This window comes from Bombyx mori, chromosome 6, assembly GCF_030269925.1.
Source record: "Bombyx mori chromosome 6, ASM3026992v2".
In the NCBI taxonomy this organism is placed as follows: Eukaryota; Metazoa; Arthropoda; class Insecta; order Lepidoptera; family Bombycidae; genus Bombyx; species Bombyx mori.
Window position 1 is genome coordinate 1,726,321 of NC_085112.1, and position 14,360 is coordinate 1,740,680.

The 14,360-nt window shown below is 39.9% G+C and overlaps 1 protein-coding gene across 1 annotated transcript; it reads left to right on the forward strand.

The window, feature by feature from the left end:
• Nucleotides 1–3,465: 3,465 nt before the first annotated feature.
• LOC101745468 (carbonic anhydrase 1) lies at nucleotides 3,466–14,269 on the forward strand. The gene is made up of 9 exons (XM_062669230.1): nucleotides 3,466–3,482; nucleotides 5,915–6,096; nucleotides 6,628–6,804; nucleotides 9,524–9,650; nucleotides 10,146–10,248; nucleotides 10,940–11,052; nucleotides 11,570–11,693; nucleotides 12,956–13,128; nucleotides 13,568–14,269. The coding sequence occupies exons 1-9, from the start codon at nucleotides 3,466–3,468 to the stop codon at nucleotides 13,596–13,598; spliced, it is 1,047 nt and encodes a 348-aa protein (XP_062525214.1). The 3' UTR covers nucleotides 13,599–14,269.
• The last annotated feature ends 91 nt before the right edge of the window (nucleotides 14,270–14,360 follow it).

Below are 14,360 nucleotides of genomic sequence, written 5' to 3' on the forward strand. Positions count from 1 at the left end.
TTTTTTTGTTTCATTATATCAATATTTGATGACGTTTTCGCTGAACTAATTTTCGCCCAATGATTCAAATCACCCAATTCAAATCTGTACCAATTTTACCAATCTCTCTTTTATCTTATCTTAACTTATTTTGTTTCCCTTTTGCTTTGTAAATTACACATTGAAAAAAAAAAGAAAAACAAAAAACCATTCCCGAAAATCTAATTATTAACACTCTTAACACTAATCACGATTAACAAAGAAAAAATAGTTGAAAACAGAAAATTAAATGTATCCATCTTTGGGAATGTTAATTCATACATTGAAAGTAAGGCAAGAGACAGAGTCGACTGCCTTCGAACCGCATTCGATTTCATAGCACTCGGGAAATACAGACTGTTTATATTTAAGTAGTGTGGTTAGTTATTGTTACTCTAGAAAAGCAATTAGACCCAGCTTTGAGTGCCTGTTGGAGTCCACAGAGACAAAGTGAAGCCGCGCATTCACACGGTGGCAACAGGTCAAAAACTCTATTGTGTGACATACAAATTTTTTATTCATTTATGATTATAAGGATTACTGGTAAACGGTAGGCCTTTCCAGTTTCACCAGGACAGGTGGGCGAGCAAAGGCTCAGCCAGGAGGGGTGGGATTAGATAACAGCTGCCCGAGCGCCTCCGAAGGAGACCTAACAACACAAGAACAGCTGCTTCGCGAATGAATCTAATACCGGATCAGAATCGCGACCCGCTGAATTGACCCGGCGAGAAACTCAGAAGACTGATGCAAGGGTTAGGCTGCACGTCGAACTCTTTGTCGAGTTCGACGAGTATGGATTCACTATTTGTTTAAAACGTATAACATACACAACAAACTGATTTATGAAATTTGTTTGTTTCTGTACTAGCCTCTGTGGGTAGGGATCGGCTTGAGACAATTAGGTAATAGCTTATGTCCCCTCGTTTGCGTCACCTGTAATCGCAGGAAAAACATTCAATCCTAATATATCCTGTTGGATTGACCTTTAGGATCCAGTTACGCAATGATTGTAACAGTTACGGGAGAGTCTTTGACCGACTTCCTCTCAAAATGCGAGCTTGAAATTACTAGTTTTTATCATTGTCGTACAAGGGCATACCAACTCATGACCCACCAGGTATTTGACTTTAGTCAATTAAAACAATCAGCTTAGTTATTTCATTGATAGCTTAATTCTTTTTTTTTATACATATAATATTATTAAAATAAACCAGATAACAACACATCGCTATAGCTACAAAAGCGTGTTATAAACACGTTTTTGAAATGAAATCAAAATAAATAGTAATTATATTTAGGTATTTACTTTATTTTTTCATTATTTTATTTTTTCAAAAATTGCAAAACTTATTTTGTCGATTTTTTCTCTATTTTCATGAGATTCTCGACAATTGCGCGTTCACGATTTTATTCGACGATCTGCAGTTAATGAAAATCACGTCCCAAGATATATTTTTTTTATTGCTTAGATGGGTGGACCAGCTCACAGCCCACCTGGTGTTAAGTTGTTACTGGAACCCATAGACATTTACAACGTAAATGCGCCACCCACCTTGAGATGTAAGTTCCAAAGTCTCAGTATAGCTACAACGGCTGCCCTTCAAGCCGAAATGCATTACTGCTTCACGGCAGAAATAGACAGGGTGGTACCCGTGCGGACTTACAAAAGGTCCTACCACCAGTAAATAAGCATATGTCAGTTCCCTTATATACATAAATGCATACATGTGAAACTAATAAAAGCCTAACAAAACATGGTTAAATGTCTTCGTCTCATCCAACTATCTTTTGTATCGAATAATAAATATTCTGTGTTTATCGAACTATATAGTCCACCTACCACTGCATCACTAGTGGACAGCTGACAAACCTATTGTAAACGCTATCATTAAAGTAGGTACGACCGATAAGGTCCTTTGTCGCAACAACTTACGCGCAAGCTTAAATTTTATTTCCATAGATAAGTCAACGTGCTCAAAACCCACCTGAAAGACATCACAACGTGATCAGCAATCCTTGAGAATCACGAAGTCAAACGGGCAAAATTGCCGATGCTATTTAGAAGTCGTCGTGGCCTAAAGGATAGGACGTCCGGTGCATTCGTATCTAGTAATGCAACGGTGTTCAAATCCCGCAGGCGGGTACCAATTTTTCTAATAAAATACGTACTTAACAAATGTTCACGATTTACTTCCACGGTGAAGGAATAACATCGTATAATTAAAATCAAACCCGCAAAATTATAATTTGCGTAATTACTGGTTGCGATTTGCGAGTCCACACGAGTAGATACCACCATCCTACCTATTTCTGCTGCTGCTATTCTACATTTTATTTCTTGCTTTTCATACAAAAAAATTACACTATTAATATGGATGCTAAATTTTTCACACTTTAAATTTATTATCCAATATTCATGGCTTTGAAGAGAAAAACCATAGAAATAATTTTTGATTGAATCTTGATTATTTAGATGTTATTAAGCCGAGTGTACTTAACAATAATTAAAATCAATTCAATTGTTTGAAGGGTAGGGCAGCCGTTGTATTGTTAAAACTGAGACTTAAAACTTATGTCTCGAGGTAGGTGGCGGCATTTACGTTCTACGACGTATGGGCCAACCATTAACCACTTAACGGCAGGTGGGCCATGAGCTCGTCCACACACCTAAGCTATAAAAAAAATTTATGTGGTAAAAAATATATATGGAAACGCACTGTGAATGAACGCAGTGGTACTAGGTAGTATGGATGAACCTTGCTCTGATGGCCAGCAATGCGATGATAAAATCGAGATGGATGATCTCAAGGACCATCTTAAACAAGTCATCAGAACAAACAAGAAAAAATTACTAAAAACTACACAATGTCTACACAAAGAATAAAATCGCGAACTAATTTTAGTTATCGATTGGCAATAAAATAAATTGAGCATAATTTATACGTTTATAAATATATCATATTTTATTCGTAAAGATATGCACCAATAAATGTGTGTATTTATGATTTAGAGACTCAAAAAACCCACTTAAATTAATAGTTCTTATCGAAATTACAATATGTTTCAGACCAAACATCTTACATGATAATGGTCTGACCGGATTTTTATCAGAAACATTAAAAGAGAATTAAAGAAAACAGCTATCACTAACTCGTATTTTATCGTATTTTCCTTTATTTGACTTTATTACTGTTGTCAGGACCTCTTCTGAGTCCGCACGGGTAGGTACCACCACCTTGTCTATTTCTGCTGTGAAGTAGTAATGCGTTTCGGTTTGAAGGGTGGGGTAGCCGTTGTAACTATACTTGAGACCTTAGAACTTATATCTCAAGGTGGTTGGCGCATTTACGTTGTAGATGTCTATGGGCTCCGGTAACCACTTAACATTAGGTGGGCTTTAAGCTCGTCCATCCATCTAACCAATAAAAAATTAAAAATTGGTTAAGAATGGTTTTCTTCCAGTGGTAATATCCAAACACGGACAAGAGTGTAGACTTATTGTTTTTTTTGTGATTGAAGGATTATTGCTGGCCCGGAGGACTTCCCAGTTTCACCAGGACGGGTGGGTGAGTACGATCCCAGACAGAAGGGCTGGGATTAGCTAACAGCTGCCCGAGCGCCTCCAAAGGAGACCTAACAACTCAAGAACAGCCGCTTCGCGAATTAATCTACTAACAGATCGCAGTGGCGACCCGCTGAGAAGATCCGGCGAGAAACTCAGCGAACTGATGCTTAGATTAGGTTGCACGGCGAACTCTTTGCCGAGTTCGACGAATACGGTTACCGGAGTCCCTAAGCCTATTCCTGGTGTTAGAACTGAAGGCGTCTAATGTAAGAGTTATTGGATCTGATGGATCACGGATCGTTTGGAACCTCTGGGTTTGCGGAGGGACTTCGGTTCCCTCTGTATTCTGTACCGTATGTTCCATGGGGAGTGCTCTGAGGAATTGTTCGAGATGATACCGACATCTCGTTTTTACCATCGCACCGGCCACCACCGGAGTAGAGTTCATCCATACTGCCTGGAGCCACTACGTTCATCCACAGTGCGTTTCCAGAGATCTTCTTTGGAATGGCTATGGAATGAGCTCCCCTCCACGGTGTTTCCCGAGCGCTATGACATGTCCTTCTTCAAACGAGGCTTGTGGAGAGTATTAAGCGGTAGGCAGCGGCTTGGCTCTGCCCCTGGCATTGCTGAAGTCCATGAGCGACGGTAACTACTCACCATCAGGTGGGCCGTGTGGTCGTCTGCCTATACGGCAATTAAAAAAAATCCGTAAGGACGTGTCTAGGGCGTCGACGGTGACTTGCTCCTGCGTGATCAAGATTCGGGGAGTAGTCCACGGCGGCAACGATAAGGCCATTATCATGACGCATAGCCTTATCGAAGTACCGTTCTGACGCTGACTTGATGTGTTTGCGGATCGATTTGAGGCCCAGGTCGTCGTTCCTCACTAGCCACGGAGCTGCAACAGCTAGCCTCCAAAAGCGGGATGTAAGGATCGGAGGGGTGTCTTTGTGCCGGGTCGCATGAGCGAACACGTCAGATTGGTCTGCTCCTAATACTCTACAGTCTTCAGTCTACCGTGATGATAGTGTTAAGTATATATCGATGGCCGAAATATTGGGAACTCATTAAAACTAGAAATTACGGTAAAAATCTCTTTATAATGAACACTTAGACATGGAAGTTCAAAACAATTCGTAATAGAACATCTCATAACAAACGTATTATGAAAGAATCATAGTCAAAAGTTTACAAACAGAAGCACGTTTAAGACAAAACACCTCGTCGTGTTATATCACGAAAAAGACAATAATCATTTGCTGAATAGAATGTCTAAAGCGTAGTTTAAAATGCGTTTGTATTTAGTGACAGTTGTGTTTTTGGGTAGGTAATTTTACGTGACATACTTAACACCTTCAAAAAATATATATACAGCCCACTGAGTTTCTCGCCGGATCTTCTCAGTGGGTCGCGTTTCCGATCCGGTGGTAGATTCTGCGAAGCACGGCTCTTGCTAGGGTTCGTGCTAGCAACGTCGTCAGGTTTGAGCCCACGTGTCATAAAACTGAACTAAAGTTTATTATAATAAACTAAATTCTTCTTCTTTATCTCCACCTTATTCCACTAGGTGGGGTCGGCACAGCGAATTTTTCTATACCATTCTCCTCTATCAGCTGTCATCTCAACACTCACTTCTCTCTCTCTCATATCGTCATACACACACTCCATCCATGTCTTCTTCGGTCGACCTCTTAGCTTACATTTTTTTTGTAAATTAAATTGAAGAGTTACCGGACTCCCGTTGCACCTGGTCTCAATTGTATTCTTCTTCTTACCCGCTTGCACTCTTGGCGGATTGACCGTGGTCATTAGTTAGGGTGTTGGTGCGCTTCACAAGACGTCGCCATTCCTCACGTATCGCTGCCTTTCTTGTGCATTCGTTTCCGTCCGCGACAAGTAATTTTTTCCAAAGTAAAAATGCAACCTTTCTACGTTCACGAAATTACTCAACCTAAAACTTAATTGTCTCATAAAAATCAAACTTGGGTAACCACCGATCTTTGGATAAACAGTGGATATACCGTAACGCGATAACAGCAGTTACGTGTTCCGGATTTCACAGGTCGGCAGACACTTGTCTCAATTTAGATTAGGAGATATATGTAGTATTGATTCAGTTAAGTCGAACTACTATGGACGAAAGGGTACATAAAATCAGAGGAAGGGTACTTTTCATCCCATTTCCGAATACAGGTTCCTACCAAAGCCATATAAAGTGTGCAGCCAAAGTTACGGGTGGAAAGCTAGTCTTCATCATAATTGGAACTGGAAATAGGACCTTAAAGGAAACAAGTACGGGAACATAGAAAGCCTGTGACCGCTCGATAGGTTTATCGCCCAGATACCAAATGTATATAGTGTTGTAGATATAGAAGGCAGAGTTGTGGCCAGTTTTGGCTACCAAGAATGGATTTATTTATCTTTATCGTTATTATTATCTGTAATCTACTTTTGTTTTCTAGGAATTACATCACCGTCAAAAAATTACGGAACAGTTTGGCGGTATGACGGTAATATTTTTCATAATTTTTAGTTACAAATTTTTGAATCGTAAACTTAAAAAAAATCGCCTTATAAGTTGGACGTATATTAAACGAAGCGAAATCTGCTAACATACTTTATTATTCCTAGATTTCTACAATTTCACAGAGCTCAGAGTCCCAGTGCCATGATGTAGTACCAAAGCCACCGCATACTTCGCGATACGAAATCGGTTCATTTCTATAATAGCTATCCTGCTCTTGAGAGTATTAATTTACGATTGAAACACGTTGCACAAATGAAATATTTACTTCCGAGCCTTCTGCTATAAGTGCACCATATACCTTTCATGAGTACTGAGCCAGTTGTCCACCTAGGGTGCCTACATGGGGCTTCATTTACCTATGCTCTAGGGAATCAATATTTCCACGAAATATGGTCAAATTAAACCCGCAAATTTGTCACGTCCATTCCCCTGCGAGATAATCATTGGTTCGAATTATTGGAAGATAATGTCCGCATGTGTAAATTCTCCTTCTAACAATACCACAAAACCTTAGATCAGCACAACTGGCCGGGAGACCGCTGTCGAGAAGGCGGTAAAAGACAATCACCTATTGACATCAAAACAACGGACGTCATCAAGGATTTCAACAGCCTCTTCATCAAATACGGAAACCTCAAGTTTGTTGGCTACAAAAAAGTATTGCTGTCGGCGATTAACAACGGGCTTACTAGTAAGTACAAGAACAAGAATGTTAAATAAGTATCGTAAATATTATGACTATTTATATTGGAGAAATAAGGATATGATTTGGTCATTTGGGAAGTCTTTCGTGGAAGTGTGATGATTTAATGCGAGGATCCTTAGTTGGGATTAGTTTCTATGAAGCCTGAAACACTAGTGGCAATATCGTTGCGTTTAAACAATAAAAGTACTATTGTGCAAAATTCGGTGCATTTTAACAACTAACCAATGAGCAAACAATCAAAAAACTAGTTTGAACGAGTCTAAGGATATTTTATGACGCAGTTTGACGCAGCAAAGTTTGAAAAGATCGCAATATATCGAATAGGACCAAAATACATCTTGTGCACTCACTGGTCTTTTCAATCGCTCTCTATGGAGCAGAAACATGGACCATAAAAGCAGCTGACCGAAACAGAGCTGATGCTTTTGAAATGTGGTGTTGACGCCGCCAATTAAGGATTCCATGGACATCCCACCGCACGAACGTCTCGGTCTTACATCAGCTTAAAATGGAGAACGCTCAACGCCTGTCTAACACCTGTCTGCAACGCATAATGCGCTACTTTGGCCACGTTGCCCGCAGAGGTGTAGACAACTTGGAACGTCTGTCACTGGTAAAGTAGAAGGAAAACGTCCTAAAGGCCGGAGCCCCAAACGTTGGTCCGACCAGATCTCCGAGCAAACCAGCGGACCACTTAGCGCTGCACTACACCAGGCAACTGACCGGAACCGATGGAGGCTGGCAGTCAACAAGCTGAAACGTAGTCACGATCCTCAGCAATGAGGGAGCGATGGAGAAAAAGAAGGATATTTTTTAATCATAATCATTAACTAGTTTTTTGAAATATTCATCGTTTGCACTAGAACAATTTTACATGAAATATTTTTGAAGAATTTAGACGTTGTTTCCACGTCAAACTAAACACCAATCAGAATGCATGATTTAATCGTTCGTCGTCAGAAAGCATGATTTTGAAAAATAATATCTATACTATTGAGTATCCCAATTAGATTTAGCGTCTTCGTCATCACAAAGACTGAGCTAACGGAAATATAGGAAATTGTAGAATAAGTAACAATTAGTTAATTTATCCCGATTTGGGGTTTAAACGGTAAATTACATTGAAGAAGCCTCAGAACTTAGACCGGACACTTTTGCTGAGATAATTACGAATTCATGAATTGTCATGGTCAGCAATCGGTCTGTTAGCGGTGTATTTTTCGATGAGTGTGTGGCGGGTAGCCATCATACAACGCAAGATAATTGACAGATGCCTGAATCTCGCTTACGACATTTTCAAGATAAAGCGCATATAAACTAGTATGGAGCTTATATATACGACAAAGGGAAGATCTTCCACCGAGCGGATGATATTGCTCGGTAGACCGACGGTCCGAATGTTGTTGTTCGGAACTTGTATATATGCGCTTTATCTTGAAAATGTCGTAAGCGAGATTCAGGCATCTGTCAATTATCTTGCGTTGTATGATGACTACCCGCCACATCACTCCCCTCCGAGACCGGAGGTCGTGTCATTTTAGTTATCGTTGTCCGTGCTGAGATTAGCTTGCAAGTGCCATTGCTGCTCGAAGTTTGCGGTGAGTCGAAACTGAGCTTGAATGCTGCGTGATTGTCGCAAGTGCTGCTCGAAGTCTGCGGTGAATCGAGACTGAGCTTGAATGCTGCGCGATGAGGCAGTGTAGGTGCGTGACGTAGGGCCAGGAAGCGCGGTGAGTCGGCTGCGATGGTCCTGTTGAGGCTGCGATGCTGGCTTGCTGTGGGACAACTATCGATGACTTGCTTTTATCTGCGAGAATGCGGGAATTGTGGTAGCCGAAGTTCTTGATGCGCTGATGATGAATCAGAAGGTTGCGTTTATCACGTCGGGGTCACCAGTTTGGAGCTTATATATACGACAAAGGGAAGATCTTCCACCGAGCGGATGATATTGCTCGGTAGACCGACGGTCCGAATGTTGTTGTTCGGAACTTGTATATATGCGCTTTATCTTGAAAATGTCGTAAGCGAGATTCAGACATCTGTCAATTATCTTGCGTTGTATGATGGCTACCCGCCACAAGTGAAAGGCTATTTGATTGAAACGACATTCCGCTTAATACGCCACTTTTGTCTTTGTAATTAAATGTGCTTTTTATTTGGTATACCGTGGACTGCCATGAGAACAAACGAGTCCATTCTAAGGCAGCTAAACATCCAAAAAAGGCTCTCTGCCATCTGCCGTGAACGTGTTATGAGCTTCTTCGGACACATCATTCGGTCTTCCAGACATGAATTAGAGAAGCTCATAATTGCGGGTCGCATAGACGGCAAGCGCGTCGTGGGCAGAACACCAACCAAATGGTCAGATGTAGTAAAGGAAGCACTTGGTGGTAGTCTGTACCATGCTGTCCATGCCACCCATGATCGAATACAGTGGAAGAACTTCACGTGTGGTCGCGATCCTCAGTAGTGAGGGAACGATATAGAAGAGTTTATTTGGTATTAGCATCAGCAGTTCGATGTTTTTAATTGAACTTCTATTAAGTTTACTCCATTCAAATACCTTCAAAGGTTTTTTTTTGTTATATGTTTTCCAAATTTCACACTTTAAATGGCTCTGCTCTAACGGTATCGCTTTCCGACGTAAAGTAATATAGACCTTCTGTTCAGCTGTCAGAGTTAAAAATATGTTTACCTATTACAGTACAGTTCACCACTGATGGAGACGAAACGATCCACCCTACGATCACTGGAGGCCCCCTCAAACACAACTACAGACTTGAACAGATGCATTTCCACTGGATTTCCGAACACTCTTTAAACGGAATTAAGTATGAGCTTTCTTTTACAACTAAATTGAAGGCAGTTTAGTGATTAGTGTGTTCTTTAGAGAAAACCGTAACGGTTGTTTTCAAATTTCCAACACGAAGCAATCGAAAATCTCAGTTTAACTCATACAGCTGCGATACGTCAAAATTGAGGCTTCGAACTCATGTCTCAAGGAAGGCAATGGCTTTCGCGAGACCAATGACTTTTTTATTCTTTTATTATTGCTTAGATAGGAGGACGAGCTCACAGCCCACCTGGTGTTAAGTGGTTACTGGAGCTCATAGACATCTACAACGTAAATGCGCCACCCACCTTGAGATAAGTTCTAAGTTCTCAGTATAGTTCAACGGCTGCCCCACCCTTCAAACCGAAACGTATCACTGCTTCACGACAGAAATAGGCGGGGTGGTGGTATCTACCCGTGCGGACTCAGAAGAGGTCCTACCACCAGTCGACCAGTCAGTGTGACTACCTTCATAATTGTTACAAATTGACAGGTTCCCAATGGAAATACATTTCGTTCATGTTCAATCGGACCTCTCTGTCGACGAGGCTCTAATGAAGAGAGACGGCTTAGCTATCATAGCTGTGTTTTGTGAAGTGAGTACTCAAAAACCTAATTAATAGTTCAATCCCTCTAGTATTACTTACTAAACACAAATTAAGTTTATTTACACTTTAACTACACTCGGTGATAATTATATGCAATCTTGATTTACCTAAACAAATTTAATAAACAGGTTATATAACACTGACCCGTACTATCTAAATTCGTATTCTATTCGTAACCCTATTCTAAGGTGGTGCCTTACTGGGTGATAAAGTAGTTAGCTCTCTTTTGTTTTCTGGGCTGGGTGTCGAACCTCCCACAAAGCCCCCACCCATAGGTGGGGCGCGGGTTATGTGGGATCGGACGGTCTGCAGACCTTGGTAACCGGATCAAGGATGGTATTCAGAGCTCTACCCACTAAATGACTCCCCTGCGCTTTCACCCAAGTGCTCGATCCCCCTCGAAGTCAGAACCCGGGAGTGAAGGGTAAAGCGGTCAAAACAGCAGCAAGACGCGCTGCTCACAGCGGTACAGACAACAGTGTATAATTTGTACCCGATTATGTATTTATGTATTTAGTAAATGCACATTTAGTATTCGATACGTGTCAAAAATGAATCCAGAGAGCTCAGTCTAGTATAATGATATTCCAAAAAATTATAGGCTAGGTATATTAAAGTCATTTTTGTGGCACTTTTATCCTTTTTTCGAAAATTAACGTTTCTGAAATGTTTCAATAAGGTACAAGCAGATTTAGACGACTACGAAAACACTCCTGTCGATGAAATAATTGAGCACCTTCCGAACCTGACGAGTACCGGAGACAGAATGAGTGGCATACTACTGGATATAAGGTTAGGGTAATTATCGCGATTTTAATGAGCACGTTATTAACAAAAAACCAAAACAGTCGAATTGAAAATCTTTTTTTTATTCGAAAATGTTTTGTTAAGAACAGTGTCACCCAATATATATGCGATATAGGGTAAATAATTTGAAATCGTCGTGGCCTAATGAAGTCGTCGTGGTCTAAAGGATAAGACGTCCGGTGTATTCGTGTTGAGCGATGCACCGGTGTTCGAATCCCGCAGGCGGGTACCAATTTTTATAATGAAATACGTACTCAACAAAATGTTCACGATTGATTTCCACGGTGAAGGAATAACATCGTGTAATAAAAATCAAACCCGCAAAATCATAATTTGCGTAATTACTGATGGTAGGACATCTTGTGAGTCCGCGCGGGTAAGTACCACCACCCTGCCTACTGCACTGCCTGCCTGACGAGTCGTGAGCTCATCTGCCAACGAAAGAAACTCTAAAATCAACAACCACAAAATATGATAACTAATTTAAAATACTCTGTTCTAGTAAACTCCTAAGTCCTAAAAACAACAATTATTTCACGTACGCTGGATCTTTAACTTCGCCGGAGTGCAATGAGGTTGTTATTTGGATCATCTATCAATATCCTATACGCATATCGGATACGCAGGTAAATGAACTGTACCTACATATGAGTCGACTATTATCAAAGCCGGCAATCTGACTTTTGGACAATGATTGGTAAATCAGAAAAACGAATTATTGACTTTGTATTCGATTGGCAGTCACAAAACTCTTCGGAACGACATCTTAGATAAATAATAGGTTAACTATTAACCTTTATTTAATGCAGGTTTTGAACCGTATTCTTTGAAGGAGACGATTATATTCAAATCAATCTGTATTGACATATCAATAAATTTTTTTTGTCCAAATGCACAGATTGCCACCTTTGATAATAGACGACTCATATATAAAGCCTTTTTAAACATCAAAGATAGAAGAAATTATTGCGAACCTGATAAAAATTCGTTGAAGCAACAGCCAAGACACTTTGTACCGCTAATGATTCTTTGCAAACCAAATTATTATTAATCTTAACGCTAGAGAAACATTTACGGATTAAGCTTCTATATTCTAACCTGTATAATTTTAAATAATTAAATAGCAAAAAGAATAACTTTATACTTTATTTTTTAACCTAATTTAATAACTTTATTCTCATTTGGTGACTTGAAAACTCTAAAATGTTCGAAATGTCGGAAGAAATATAACGAGAATAAAAAACGCAAGATTAAACCTTCAAAATAGTTGTAATTGTGTCTACTATTCGAGAAAAACTGATAGTATACTAATAGACAGGCTATTATTTTATACCCCATAGACACAGCCCACTGAGTTTCTCGCCGGATCTTCTCAGTGGGTCGCGATTCCGATCCGGTGATAAATTCTGCGAAACAGTGCTCTTGCTAGTGCTCATGTTAGCAAATTCTCTCACGTTGAGCCCGTAAACTCACCTACCGGTGCACGCGTAAGTGTAATAGCCCCTTAAGCTGTCAACGATTATGTAGGAAAAAAAAGTAGGTACATTTTTTTTTTATTGCTTAGATGAGTGGACGAGCTCACAACCCACCTGGTGTTAAGTGGTTATTGGAGCCCATAGACATCTACAACGTAAATGCATCACTCACTTTGAGATATAAGTTCTAAGGTCTCAGTATAGTTACAACGGCCAAACCGAAACGTATTACTGCTTCACGGCAGAAATAGGCAGGGCGGTGGTACCTATCCGTGCGGACTCACAAGAGGTCCTATACAATTAAGAATTAAGGTCGCATTGAGCCCAAATCTAGACTTAGGCCATTCACAATGTCATCACGTCTTTTAAAATTTGCATGTTATTGTCTTAAATATACCTATATTTGATTCCAGTACCGACAGTTCAGCAAGATAAGCGCTGGACGTCACAATTTCCGGAGCCAGCAGCGTTTATCTCAGCACGTGGTGTTCACTCCGCCATCAAACCACGTCAACAAACCACACTTAGTGATGTTTTTCGAAAACGTCGTCAATTTGGTTGCGGATTTCTTTAGAAATGTTACCACGTAAGAAGCTTCTTATATTTATATCGAAAAATAAAGAAATCGTCAAATTTTCGGCAATCTCTCAAAAATTTCTACCGTGAAGCAGTAATGCGTTTCGGTTTGAAGGGTGGGGCAGCCGTTGTAACTATACTTGAGACCTTAAACTTATATCTCAAGCTGGGTAGCGCATTTACGTTGTAGATGTCTATGGGCTCTAGCAACCACTTAACATCAGGTGGGCTGTAAGCTCGTCCAACCTTATAAGTAATAAAAATAAAAAAAATAAAAAAATACAAAAACCGTGAAACGAAATTATAATAAATTATTTTAGGCGTTAAATCGCGTGATAAGCTTAAAACTAAAATATCAACAACGGACTTTTTAAAATCATTATTAAATTAATATGAAATACAGATCATTTTTACGAAAACTATTTTTAAATAATTACCTTTTTTTACAGCTACATGAAAAAAGAATTGAGGTCGCGATAAGAAAAGAATTTGAAAAATGAATTACAGCGGATATGTGCAAGCGGTGCAAGATTGCACCAGTTTTGTGTTACGATGTTTTTGAATTGGTATTTAGAACAAAAATAACACTTAACTTGAAAAGTTTTTAATGTTCATGTTTTACGATTTAAGTTAATAAACACATCGATGTTGCGGCGACGTCGAACTTCTTTGAGGATCTTGTCAATTTCGATGTACACTCTTCAACCAACACCTACCCTACATCAATTATTCCCACGTTGACGCCTTCAGCTCTAACACTAAGAGCAGGCTTAGGGACCCCGGTAACCGTACTCGTCGAACTCGTGAATCTTCTCAGCGGGACGCAATTCCAATCCGGTAGTAAATTCATTCGCGAAGCAATTGCTCTCGAGTTGTTAGGTCTCCTCCGGAGACGCTCGGACAGCTACTAGCAAATCCCATCCCTCCTGGCTGAGCCTTTGCTCACCCATTTGTCAATTTGCCAATAATATTTAATATTTAAAATAAATAAAAAAATCTAATATTTCAAAAAAAAAAAAAAGACATGCCCGCTGAGTTTCTTGCCAATTCTTCTCAGGACGGAGGCTAATTCTTGTGAATTGGCGGTAGTTCTTTTGACGTTCAACAAGTATGTACTTTCATTTATGTTGAATAAAACTTTTTTGATTTGATTTGATTTTGATTTGATTTGATTTGTCCTGGTGAAACTGAAAAGGCCTCCGGGCCACCAGTAATCCTTCAATCATACAAAAAAAAACCACG